The following is a 14,216-nucleotide window of genomic DNA, read 5'->3' on the forward strand; positions in this document are numbered from 1 at the left end:
TCTTTACACGTTTCCCTGAAGCTCTGAAGATGGGGTCGAGACAAGAAGCGCCTCAGAAGAGACCAAGACAGTAAAAATGGCATTTTATAAAAAGTTTTAATTTCAACAGTTAAAGACAAATTAAAAATCAACCCCCCCATGTCGCCCCCAAAAAAGAAAATGACAATAAAAATAAACGTTGGTGAGCAGAACTTTTTGACTCAACGGTGAAATACGTCTAGTTCCAAATACAAGACACGAGATCCATGAAGAAGAGATTTCTGCTGGGCTGGAGGACTCATCTGGACTGCTCGACTGTGGAGAAGGGGGAGAGACACGATGAGCGTTTTAGAGATGAGCGACAGCTGAGCATAACTACATTTCAGCGACTGGTTAAACATGCAGAGCAGATCCATAGATACATAACACAACAACAACTGCTGCTGCGTGTTTCTGCCAAGACGAATGAAGGTTAATTACAACAGCTGACAAATATCAACGGATTAAACAGACCGTATATCAGTGCTGCAGGAATGAGTCCTCAACCCAGGAAATAAGTTACCATTTAAACACTTCATATGAACTTTACCAAGTCAATGTTTTTCTGGCTTCCCTATAGCTGAAAATAACGCACCTTTCGCTTAGCGGTGAAGTCATGTGACCGTGCTGTAGTTCCTCTATAGCCCAACATTAGCCACCTTTAGCTTAGCGGTGAAGTCATGTGACCGTGCTGTAGTTCCTCTATAGCCCAACATTAGCCACCTTTAGCTTAGCGGTGAAGTCATGTGACCGTGCTGTAGTTCCTTTATAGCCCAACATTAGCCACCTTTAGCTTAGCTGTGGTGACGTGAAGTCATGTGACCGTGCTGTAGTTCCTTTATAGCCCAACATTAGCCACCTTTAGCTCAGCGGTGGTGACGTGAAGTCATGTGACCGTGCTGTAGTTCCTTTATAGCCCAACATTAGCCGCCTTTAGCTTAGCGGTGGTGACGTGCAGTCATGTGACCGTGCTGTAGTTCCTTTATAGCCCAACATTAGCCACCTTTAGCTTAGCGGTGAAGTCATGTGACCGTGCTGTAGTTCCTCTATAGCCCAACATTAGCCACCTTTAGCTTAGCGGTGAAGTCATGTGACCGTGCTGTAGTTCCTCTGCCATTTTTAATAATTTGATGTTATATATCCAACTAAACGTATAGGAAGGACATGAGAAATATCCAAAAAGTGTATTTTATTAAGTCTGTAGAACTGGTTTTGTTGGCTGTGAGTTATATCTCTGCAGCTCCACAATACTTTATTCAGCATATTTGTACACATATTTTTGCGCTAGTGCGGTTTCAGTTAATTGACCAGCGCTGCGTTTTATGTTGTCTCGAGTTACGTGGTTTGATCCCACACATTACAACATGATCGGTCCAGCTTCACTAAAGCCCGTGCGCAGTAAGAGGAGGAGAGGCTTACTGTAAGAGGAGATGTCGATCTCGTCCGGCAGCTCGGCCACGTTGACCTCAAAGCGGTCCTGCACGTCGTTCAGAGTCTTGGCGTCGGTCTCGTCAGAAACGAAGGTGATGGCCAGACCTTTGGTTCCAAACCGACCGGCACGGGCAACCTGAAGCAGAGGAGGGGCAACGTGAGTTCAATCCACCAACACATGGAGCACAGAGGAGATAGTGGGAAACAAAATGGACGCCCACTTTCTTTGATGCTAACTATACTTCTTATTGATGAAAAGGGCGAGTGAAACTGTAGTTTAATTGATAATAAAACATTACCAAAAGCGGGTTTCTTTGCCTAAGAAGATCTACATAATATGTTTGGAATTGTTTTTTCTCATGAATTCACAAGTAGCATTTTCTGTGCAAAGATATATCGCAATTATATCAGCAACTCGGCTAACTTGTGAGATATTATCTGTAGACTTTCAAAACAAAGACCATTTGACTGTCTACATATCCAGTGACGAGGAGATGCCAAAACACCAACTGTATTTCTTATTGATAAAGGACTGAACATGTACCAAAACCCGTTTATTCTTTGTTTAAGAAAAGTAGAAAATTCATTGTCAAACCGTGAGCTAAGTGAGGAGGACTCGGCGTAACTTACTTGAGAAAAAGTACGAGGACTTGTGAGAAATAAGGTCTACTCGAGATTGACTGAAATGTTCAATAATACGTCACGAAAACATTTAATGAAGTGGCCTAAATATGCTAAAAACCAAGGACACTTCACACAGACTAATTAACACATATCCATGCTACGGTTATGCAGGTATTCAAAAAGGGGGCGGGGCTAACCACCAGGATAATGAGTGACTGTTTTGCCAGAAATCTACTTTTACTCACAGAAAATGTATAACTTGCTCCATCTCTCAGGCAAACTACTCAAGCAGCACGCGTTATGCCATCATCTACGGAACATCTGCATTCAGGAAAGTTCCCGAGTGGGTGTATGGCAGGCAGGGAACCAACGCTAAAAAGAACGGCTCTCACCAAGTACGACTCGGTTCCCTTCGTTCGTTAAAAAGAATCGTTGGCGAACGTAACATCCCTACTCTGAAGCTCACCCTGTGCAAATACGTGTCAGAATCTTCCGGCATGTCGTAGTTGAAGACGATGTTGACCCGCTCGATGTCCATCCCTCTGCCGAACAGGTTGGTGGCGACCAGGATCCGCCTCTGGAAGTCCTTGAACTGCTGGTAGCGAGACAGCCTGGGGAGTAAATAACAACACGTTTATTTAGAAATACAATTCACGTAAGCGATGCGTACATTCCAAACTCTTGACTATTGTAGTCGTGTAATATCCGTTTTAACCTCAATATACTCGTAGATACACATGTGTGGGGTTTCTCCCTTTCCTGTAGTGTGTTTAGAACATTTTAGTGCACGTAAATGGTCTGCAAATAATAATAAAATACTTTTAAAGCTTGGAAACGCGTCACAGTAGATAAAATACAAATAAACCCGATAATGAGCAAAACGGGGCCGATTTAAGCTTCGATTACTTCAATATGCGGTTCGACATATGTGTAATAGAAATGGCCAAATTCTTCACTTGGCGATTCATTTATTGGAGGCATTCTATTGGATAGCTGCCATGTGAGCATACTTACTCAACGGGCACTACAGGACTTTCTGAAAGGCTTATTGTTGCTTTAATAATAAGTTTGTATAGTACAGCAAGAACGAGTTAAAGTGAAGACCACGGAAACATGAATACAACAACAACATGGGCAGAAATGTAGGGGGGGGGGGTTATCTACCAGCTGCTGCAGGATTACTGACTGAAGCCTCTTTGAAGGCAGTGATGTGTTGAGTTCACTGCCGAGGCCTCACGCTCCGTAAACATGCTCAGTATTCAGAGCTCAAAGGAGCACATGTTTGTGAGAGGAGGCGTGTCGTGTACGGGAAGATTTATCTGTGTGTGTTTGCAGCAGCCGGTACAGTTTGGTGAGAGATTTGCAGTTACTGTTGCCACATGTGAAGATGTAGCTTTGAGACGTTTCACAATCTACATCTGCTACAAAGTCAAGCCCATATTTATATTCACTTTACCGTAATTACCGTTTCTTTTGGACTCAGCTAGAAACCTACGTGACATAACATGACTAATCCCAATTATCGTGGAAGAAGTAGTAATAGATACATTTTGTTAGCGCTTTTACAGGTGCTCAAAGACGCTTTCCAAGATATAGTGAAAAGAAAAGAACAAATAAATATATAGTTAAAGTTAAATAATACAGTAAAAGCCAGTAGTCAGATCCTTTGCTGTCTGTTTACACGTGTGTGTGTGTGTGTGTGTCCTAGCATTACTATACTTGTGGGGACCTAAATCTGTTTACATAGTCACGTGTGGGGACTCACCTCCCTTATGGGGACAAAATGGACGACCCCATGAGTGGAATCATTAATGTCAGGGTGAAGACTTGGTTAAGGTTAGGATAAGTCTCCAGGAATTGCATGAAAGTCAATGTAATGTCCCCTGAAGTGATGTATACATGGTGTGTGTGTGTGTGTGTGTGTGTGTGTGTTACCTCTCCTCCTGAGCCATCCCTCTGTGGATGGCAATGGCCGGGAAGTTCTGCTCCACCAGCAGCTGAGCCAGAGCCACGCAGCGCTGCACTGACTTGACGAAGATCACCACCTAGAGGGAGAAAAGGGAATTAAATACAGCTGCTGAGGAAAAGCAACTTGAAGCCCTCTCATGACTCCCGGCAGGCTTTGGTTACAACTTGAAGTATTTAGAAATCACTTGAACTTTCTCGCAGGTTTCAAAGCAATAACTCCACACTTTGGGGCATACCATTACCCTTTGGGGCATACCATCACCCTTTGGGGCATACCATTACCCTGGGGCATACCATCACCCTTTGGGGCATACCATCACCCTTTGACATACCATTACCACTTGAACTTTCTCGCAGGTTTCAAAGCAATAACTCTACACTTTGGGGCATACCATTACCTTTGGGGCATACCATTACCCTGGGGCATACCATTACCCTTTGGGGCATACCATCACCCTTTGGGGCATATCATTACCCTTTGGGTCATACCATTACCCTTTGGGGCATACCATTACCCTTTGGGGCATACCATTACCCTTTGGGGCATATCATTACCCTTTGGGTCATACCATTACCCTTTGGGGCATACCATTACCCTTTCAACTTGTTAGATGGGAAGCTTAAGACCATATTTATGTTTCATGTCTTCAATGTGAAGCTCCAAGCCTTTTAGCTAGAAACCGGGAACAACCATCTGAACATCTTACAGCTGTTTTTACCGGTTGTTAATCTTTATTGGACGGTGAAAATACCATCCAAAAACCAAAGCGTTCTTTAGAAGATGTTGGTAGGCTTATCTTTCAGTAAAGCCACTTTCTAATTTCCTTACTCGCAAATTACCAGCTTACTACAACTGTAGATACACAAGAACTAACTCGAAGACGGTCCCAATAAATAACTAAATTGTTATATACTTCGTAGCGATGGCTCGATCACTCTACCTGGTTGAACTCCAGCACGTCGAGCAGGTCGAACAGCTTGCGGTTCTTCTCGCTGTCCTTCAGCTTGCAGTAGTACTGCGCCAGGCCGTGGAGCGTGAGCTTAGTCTCGTCGTCAACGAACACCTCCATGGGCTGAAGGAGAGGGAACAGAAGGACGTTAGGGAGACATGCGGCGTGAAGGAAGAAGCACAAGTTCTCCCTGATAGAACTCCCCTATTCTATCCAGAGCCTGTCTCTGATTGGCTGAAACACCAAACATGACATGAAGAAGAGGGGACACATGTTGATGTAGAAGAGACATGAAGAAGAGGGGACACATGTTGATGTAGAAGAGACATGAAGAAGAGGGGACACATGTTGATGTAGAAGAGACATGAAGAAGAGGGGACACATGTTGATGTAGAAGAGACATGGAGAAGAGGGGACACATGTTGATGTGGAAGAGACATGAAGAAGAGGGGACACATGTTGATGTAGAAGAGACACGAAGAAGAGGGGACACATGTTGATGTAGAAGAGACATGAAGAAGAGGGGACACATGTTGATGTAGAAGAGACATGAAGAAGAGGGGACACATGTTGATGTAGAAGAGACATGAAGAAGAGGGGACACATGTTGATGTAGAAGAGACATGGAGAAGAGGGGACACACATTGATGTAGAAGAGACATGGAGAAGAGGGGACACTGTTGATGTGGAAGAGACATGAAGAAGAGGGGACACATGTTGATGTAGAAGAGACATGGAGAAGAGGGGACACATGTTGATGTAGAAGAGACATGAAGAAGAGGGGACACATGTTGATGTAGAAGAGACATGAAGAAGAGGGGACACATGTTGATGTAGAAGAGACATGAAGAAGAGGGGACACATGTTGATGTAGAAGAGACATGAAGAAGAGGGGACACATGTTGATGTAGAAGAGACATGAAGAAGAGGGACACATGTTGATGTAGAAGAGACATGAAGAAGAGGGGACACATGTTGATGTAGAAGAGACATGGAGTGATGTAGAAGAGACATGAAGAAGAGGGGACACATGTTGATGTAGAAGAGACATGAGAGGGACACTGTTGATGAGAGAGACATGAGGAGGACACTGATGTAGAAGAGACTGAAGAGGGGACACATGATGTAGAAGAGACATGAAGAATGTTGATGTAGAAGAGACATGAAGAAGAGGGGACACATGTTGATGTAGAAGAGGGGACACATGTTGATGTAGAAGAGACGAAGAAGAGGGGACACATGTTGATGTAGAAGAGACATGAAGAAGAGGGGACACATGTTGATGTAGAAGAGACATGAAGAAGAGGGGACACATGTTGATGTAGAAGAGACGTGGAGAAGAGGGGACACATGTTGATGTAGAAGAGACATGAAGAAGAGGAGACACATGTTGATGTAGAAGAGACATGAAGAAGAGGGGACACATGTCGATCACTTACGTCCTGCATGAACTTGCGGCAGACGGGTCGGATCTCTTTGCTCAGAGTCGCGCTGAACATCATGACCTGCTTCTCGTGGGGCGTGATCTTAAAGATGTCCTGGACGTCACGCCTCATGTCTGGAAGAGAAGACAATCGTTTATAGTCATTATTCAAGTGAAGGGAAAGAAGCAAAGCCACTCCTTTCAAGGTGCCGCCAAAACATTCATACAAGACCACAAAGACGCAGCATACACACACACACACACACTGTGTTAGCGCCACACCTAATTGTGACATCTGTAGTCAACAGTATGGGTACCGAGCCCCGGTATTAAACAGGCCCGGGGCTGGATTATTAAAGACCGTGGTACCGCTAAGCTCCGACGTTATCGTTTTTGTTATCGGTACTGGAGACAAAATATATGTCATGTGTATTATTAATACACAAAAATTATATTGCAGTTTTAGTTTCGCCAACTCCGTTTCTAATTTCAAAAAGACTGCAAAAAGCCTCTATGATTATTTTATCTCTCTCCTGTCTGCTTGCGAGACACACACACACACACACACACACACACACACACACACACACGAAGAGTTTATCATGTGAGGGCGGTAACACGAGCAGTTTGTCTAAACATTTATCAAAGTGCTCCACATCCAGACGGAGGAATGCACCGGGTTCCACCATCTCTCTAGCCCTCTCCACGAGTAACGTGTCCACGTCAGGTGTTCTGTATGCTAGCAGCAACACACGGAGTTGTTAACTCAGTTATACAAACATGGGTTAATGATTAGAGCGGGGTGGGGCACCTCCGGTCCGTGTACGGCTCTCGAGGTAATTTATAAACACACGCAAAAAAGAAAAAAATGTAAGAAATCTAGACCGCAATTTTTTTTAACAAAGCGAGTGCCTGTTTTTCCTGGCCACGGTCAGGGTCCTTGAACACAACACGAGCCTAACATGTCATTACATGGTATAGGTCTCGACTGACAGGGGTGCAGTTCTGACGGAGAGCACCAGAACGTCACTCCAGCACTTCAGAAATGGCAGTACCGATAAGTCCATACACATGCCGCAGTTTCTGCGTGGCTGTGTCTTTAGTTGAAAGCCCAGTGGCGATCTGCTCATCTGTCATACTGATCAGACAGTCAATAACTGTGTTGTTATTAGCATCTGGTTAGCTAGCTATGCTAACGAATATAAGAAGCTTTTTCTCCAACCAGTGAGGTAAAGGCACATCTTTATATGATCATTATAGTAATAAAAAAAGAGAATAAAGTAAACGGGTATAAAATACTATATGATAGTAAAAAAAAGTTGTTATTAATAAACAAGAATACAGTTTGAAAGGGGAGTGATTTGTAAAATATCCATAAAGAAAAAGTAAATCTGCTTACAGTTCTGTTTCATTTGGCTGTTGAGAGATGGGTCCATAGATCTCCTCATGTTGCTCTCAAAGTGCACCAGATTGATGCTTTTAACTTCAACATTTAAAAAATAATCTTCCCAGGGGAGCATGCCCCCGGACCCCCCTAGAGGAGGTTAGGTGTCCCCCCCCTTAAATCATGTCCACATGGATCGGAAACTAAATACATTTGCACACATCTTGTGTCCATATCTTTCTGTGTTGGTGGTCACGCCACACCCTGCAAGTGCATGCATACGCGAGTCATGGTGAGATATCTGGATTCAGAGGTTGCTTTTTCTTTGCACAGAACGAAATGAATGGGCTGTGATTTTAGTTATTTTAAGCAGAGGTCAATAACTTGTACGGCCCTCTGAGGATATTGTAAAAATTGAAATGGCCCTTGAGGAAAAAGGTTCCCCACCCCTGGATTAGAGGCAAGAGTTATTTATTTAGTTAAAGTTTCAGCTATTCTGTTTACAGTTCTGTCATCAGAATATTTAATACGATTTGTTGTTTCTTTTGATGTGAAATATTATGTATTAAATTTAAATAAAAAGCAATGTTAGTTTTGTTCACAATTTGTTCACCTTATTTTTTTCTTCAAAAGAACCGATAAGAGTCCCGTTAAAAGACCGGACCGATAAGCGGCATCGATAAAAGTAGTAGTACCGTTAAAACCTTAACGGTACCCATCCCTAGTCAACACTATAAAAGAATACAGTTCCACGGCGCCTACAGAATTAAAAGTGTTTCAAGGATGGGTCCCGTCAACAGACACGTGTTCAGAACCGACAAACAAAACCCACCGAGCTGCTCCAGCATCTTGTCGCACTCGTCCAGAACGAAGTGCTTGACGTTCTTCAGGGCGAGGGTTTTGTTCCGGATGAGAGCGAGGATTCGGCCCGGCGTTCCCACCACGATGTGAGGGCAGTTCTTCTTCAGCACGTCCTCGTCCTTCTTGATGGCCATGCCTCCGAAGAACACGGCGCACTTTACCGTGGACATGTACTTTGAGAAGCGCTCGTACTCTTTGCTGATCTGGAAGGCCAGCTCTCGCGTGTGACACATGACTAGCACGGAGACCTGAGGAGGAGCAGAGACAGACAGTCAGACACGCCACAAGTTAATGCGTCCGGATTAGGAATGTCACCATCGGAGGACGTAAGTCTATACGTCCCCACTTTAGTTACTATTTTTTTTTAATTTATTGTGTTTTTATATATTTTTAATACATGTTTTTCTCTATCGTGTGAAATGTATCAGGATGTGTAAGCGATACAACGCTGTGACCAATTTTCCAGAAAACCAAAAAACAGGAAAAATGGTTGTCTCGTCTGTTAAATCTGAAATCCTTAATAAAGAAATTAAATCAAAATGCATGAAATGTAGTTTCTACGTACGCACAAGTAAAGTTCCACATATTCAATACTATTGTTAAACAACATTAACTTCATCATACATGGTGCCGCAAAGTCCCTTAAATCTATCCTGCTGTAACAAAACATCTTGGATAAAGCTATTTATTCAAGTTTCCCACAAAAAACTTAATTTCACAAAAGATACCTCGTGATTGGGTTATCATTCGCTGCCTGATGGGGCTGAACGATTACATTTGAAATGATGCAATTATCCAACTGCAAAGCCTTCGATTTTGTTTTTAATTTGTTTATTGTGTTCTTCCTGTGTGTCAGTCATCAGCACCAATCAGAAGTGCTGTGCTCCACATGTACCGCCGTTGTTAACCAATCAGAAGTGGCCCATGATAGATTGATCCCGTCACCTGCCAAGTATTTTTGAAATACTTTTCCAAATGGCTCCCTATAGAGGGCCAGTGACGCATCCTAAAACTCGGAAGTAAGTTAGCTTGTTCCCACTTCCGGTTCCTTCGACAAAAACAATGCAAGTTCTCCTTAGGATTTTGGAAAATAGCTCGAAATAAGATCTGTGGGAAACTAACCGGTTAGATAAATGCACCTGATCAAAACGTGATCCGTCTCTTCAATGCGTTTCAACCACAGACCTTATTTCCAGCTATTTTCCAAAATCCTAAGGAGAACTTGCATTGCTTTTTGTCAAAGGAACCGGAAGGAGTTTACTTTCGGGTTTTAGGACGCGTCACCGTGGCGCTCTACAGGGTGAATCTGAAACTTGACTTTAAAGCAACCTTCCTAGCCGGAGATATGGCTTAAAAACAAAAATCGCAATATCTGTCAGAAAAATCCCAATTCGATTATTTTCCCAAATCGTGCAGCCCTACTGCCTAATACACATTTCTACTACAAATTGCGTTTCGAATGGTTTCCTATAACGTACACATTTGAATATTTCTGAACAGCAATAAAACAGAGCTCATGGTTGTGGCACCCATGGCCCGTTGGACTACTGCAATGGTGTCCTGTTCGGGGTCCCCAACCAAACCCAGGACAGGCTCCAGTATGTCCAAAACTGTGCAGCTCGTGTCCTCACACACAAAGCCGTGGCAGCACATCAGTCCCACCCTCATCCACCTCCACTGGTTGCCGGTCAAGTCCCGCATCACCTACAAAGTCCTCCTCCTCACCTACAAGTCTCTCCTTGACCCCCAGTACCTATCGGACATCCTTCACCCACATGCCCCACCCCGGAACCTGCGGTCCTCAGACTCTGGCCTGCTCACCACCCCTCGCACCAAACTGCGAACCTTCGGGGACAGAGCCTTCAGTGTGGCAGTCCCTCTGGAACGCTCTCCCTGCGGAGACTCGCAACATCCCCACACTCGACGCCTTCAAAGGGCCCTCACCATCTGTTTGCCAAGGCTTTCGGCCCCTAAATCGATCTGTTGTTTTGTCTGTCTGATTTTTGCCCTATTACTTGTAAAGCGACCATGGATCCCTTGAAAGGCGCTATATAAATCCAAGCTATTATTATTATTATTGACGTCTCACAGAAGCATCTGCACACTTTGTGATTTACTATCACAAGAAAAAAAGTATCTCACTAGTCCTCTGTACATTTCCTATGACAACGCGTCCTTCACTCGATCCAATACATACACCTATTGTATTCAACATTCGTACTGACCTGTCCGTCAACAGGTTCGATCTGCTGCAGCGTGGCCAGCACGAACACGGCCGTCTTTCCCATTCCGGACTTCGCTTGGCACAGGATGTCCATGCCCAGGATCGCTTGTGGGATGCACTCGTGCTGGACTGAAAACAAAATTAAAAAATATGTGTCAATGCAGGTACATTATTGTTGGGAAAGCAAGTACATCGAGGTTTTGTAGACGCGTGGAAGATCCTTGAGTTAGGTTTCATTTTGTATTTCATGTTATCAAAGAAAACCTTATAGATCAAAACGATAATTAGTATTAAACTGATGCTAAAAACCTTTGCGTTTACCGCCGGTTTGCCACAGGTCGTTTAACAACATTATGTTCTCACCATTTTCATGTTGATTTCACAATTTTCTGTATTTCATGAATTGTTCCCCCGTCTTTCCCCACGCTTACAGAAAGCACTTTGAATTTCATTTGTGCCTAACAGCTACAACACAAACAAACAAACAAACCCATACCCCTTTTGTTTTATACATTTGACACAACCAGTAAAATGGTCTGCTCTTGTTATTGATGAAACGTATCTATTAGACATCGTCCATCAAATTGTAACGATTCCATGAATTACTTCACGTGGTTTGTCCTTGTTTGCTTTTTATAATGTACTTTGTTTGTCAAGCCGTTGCTTTTGTCGGGACCCTCTTGAAAACAAGATAAAGAAATACATTTCTATAAATACAACCAAAGTTCGCTCACCTTCAGACGGATGCTCAAACCCGCAGTCGATGATGGCACGCAGCAGCTCTGGTTTGAGCAGGAAGTCCCTGAACCCGGAGCTGTGGATGGACACGTAGGACCCCTTCACCTCCTTCTTCCCCGCGGGGACGGCGCTCTCCGGGGCTCCCTGAGGCTCCTCATCCTCTTCGTAGTCGAGCAGCTCGTTGTCAACATCAGTCTCTGCCATTATGTCGGTCTAGGGAGGGAAAAGGAACAAGTGTGAGTTTCAAATTGTGAACATGTCTATCATCACATGACTGAACAACTTGGGGAAATAAGTAGACATGTATATCGTCTTATTTCTACACTGTAGCTTTGTGCATATGACAATAAAACCTTTGAATCTTGAGTTGCACAAGTTGGATAAGTGTGACTGACTATTTTTGAATGATAGTGTGGAAATAAACATACATTTTGTTGTATGTATGTTTTGAGTGTGTGAGGACCCCAGGAAGAATAGCCAATGCTCATGCTAGTGCTAATGGGGATCCTAATAAAGACATAAAAGTGGAGGTATTGATTTTTTTCTTAAAAACCCACTTCTCCTGCATCCAAAACTTTGTAGATAGTTGCTTTTCAAACTATCTATTAGTTTGATTATATGGCTGTTATTTATAACTTTTTAATTTGTATTTTCTACCTATTTAATGGCTTATAAGCTGAGCTGTGTGATTTTAGTAAGTACATTAATTTCATTGCGCAACACCTGGAGATTTTAAAGTGCTTTACAAATGAAGCTGTATTGTATAATTGTCATTACCATTGATTACGGAGTGACTTTATAAAAGGGACTGTACCAAACAAATGTTTAATTTAGTATGTAAAACTATATGTAGGGCGGGTTATCTCCGCAGCTCCACAATACTACATTCAAAACTTTATTTTAACACATTAAGGCATAACACATCGTGTGCCTTCTGTGATTTGGATATTACACAAATTCACACTGAAATGTTGATAACATTTCCACTAATTGTGCAATCCTACAACCAACTTTCCAACTGGTTTGAAAGAGAACTGTAAACTGAGACCAGCTGTTGTTGCTATTATTTGTGTCAACTTTAACCACACATTTTAAAGAAGATTCAAACAATGTAATACTACAAAAGTGTGATAATTAGCTTTCATTGCAACATGAGTTTGGTGTGTGTACAGTGGTAGTATTATGGTTGAATAGGCGTAACTGAATCTCACCCATTGTACGACAAGAGGCTATTCAGCTATGCTAACTAGGTTATTTGCAGGCGCTCATATTAAACCAGGCCTACAATTAAAGTACGCAGTATGTAGACTAAGCGGCTCCCCTTTACACAACACACCCGTTCACATTCTTTTAATGAAGCCAAGCCTTGAATAGTTTAAATAGGTTTAACCAAACCGGTTAGCACTAGCTTCAGATCCGTTGACAACACTGGGACTCCATTGTGTTTCATAACTAATGCTAAGCTAACATGCTAGCGGCAAACAATATTTTCCTGACGAAGCAGCGAAACCATACTCACAACCACCGTAGACAAATAATTAAACACGTATTTAATTATATTTAACTCAACATGTTGGGATAGAAAAATCTACGCACTTAGTAAAACAATAAAAAAAATTAAATGGAGAAATGTTGGTGGCTAAGCTAACTAATGCTAACGCAGAAACGTAACGACTATCATCATAAAACAAACAATGAAAGAAGATATTTCATTACAGAGTAGATTATCTGTAACTCCTTCGAACTACACTGATGGAACTCTTCCCAAACTTCATTCAATGTTTTTCAAAAACTCTCCATTTGTGGATAAAAGACTGAATTCTTACCTTGTCGTTGTTAGCTTCTCTACTACAGATCAAAACCGCATGGGCAGGCCTCAGTCGGTTTATACGAGTACCCGGAAGTCCCGCCTTCTCTGAAGCGCATCATTACGATTGGTGGATTTAGACGAGCGCCGGTAAAAGAGGATAGCGATTGGTTGAAAAGTGTGCCGCAGTATAAAAAAGCGGGATACAGCAGTGATGAGTGTATGGAAGCCCAGGAGAGACATTGACATTTAATTAGAACAACAAAATAAACTGCACAATAAAGTAAATGCATTCTTATGTGCAAAAAAGAAAGGAAAGGACTTTAATATGATTTTCGTATGGGCGAACATTTCTTATTTTATAAAATCAGGGACTTTTAGGCCATTTAAATTATGTATTAACTACATTAATTAAACCTGTATTAGTCCTCTTAGTTCAGGGGTGTCAAACTCAAACACACAGTGGGCCAAAATAAAAAAATGGGTACTAGTGGAGGGCCGGACTGGTTCAATGTTTATTGCAAAACTTATTGAAATGAACTTATTGCACATATTAAACCTGGAACTAACAAAGCTTCAATTATTGCCTATAAAAACAACATTAAATAATCAGTTGCATTCATTTCTCATGGCTCTATCTGCAGCTTCATTTCTCATGGCTCTATCTGCAGCTTTTCCTCAGTCACTTCTTATGAGTACATTTCCCCACAGGCCAACAACAGCTTCAACAAAACTATTCCCCTCAAAGAAACAAACATGCCCTGTTGTCGTGAGAGACAAAGTGCAGA

At 42.5% G+C, this 14,216-nt stretch overlaps 1 protein-coding gene across 1 annotated transcript; it reads right to left on the reverse strand.

Moving 5' to 3' along the window:
- Positions 1–80: 80 nt before the first annotated feature.
- ddx39ab (DEAD (Asp-Glu-Ala-Asp) box polypeptide 39Ab) lies at positions 81–13,529 on the reverse strand. The gene is made up of 10 exons (XM_034089635.2): positions 13,448–13,529; positions 11,618–11,834; positions 10,885–11,012; positions 8,631–8,907; positions 6,431–6,549; positions 4,983–5,114; positions 4,009–4,118; positions 2,540–2,684; positions 1,438–1,585; positions 81–294 (listed from the first exon to the last, which is right to left on the reverse strand). Exons 2-10 carry the CDS (start codon positions 11,823–11,825, stop codon positions 278–280), a joined length of 1,284 nt encoding a protein of 427 aa, XP_033945526.2. The 5' UTR covers positions 11,826–11,834; positions 13,448–13,529; the 3' UTR covers positions 81–277.
- Positions 13,530–14,216: the final 687 nt, after the last annotated feature.

Source organism: Pseudochaenichthys georgianus, chromosome 8 (genome assembly GCF_902827115.2).
Source record: "Pseudochaenichthys georgianus chromosome 8, fPseGeo1.2, whole genome shotgun sequence".
NCBI lineage: Eukaryota > Metazoa > Chordata > Actinopteri > Perciformes > Channichthyidae > Pseudochaenichthys > Pseudochaenichthys georgianus.

Excerpts from the sequence above, each read along its gene's own strand:
- ddx39ab (XM_034089635.2), bottom strand. The coding sequence starts at position 11,825 with ATGGCAGAGACTGATGTTGACAACGAGCTGCTCGACTACGAAGAGGAT. Across the intron at positions 11,013-11,617 it reads GTTTGAGCATCCGTCTGAAG|TCCAGCACGAGTGCATCCCA; the intron begins GTGAGCGAACTT and ends TTTTGTTTTCAG. Across the intron at positions 2,685-4,008 it reads GGGATGGCTCAGGAGGAGAG|GCTGTCTCGCTACCAGCAGT; the intron begins GTAACACACACA and ends TTTACTCCCCAG.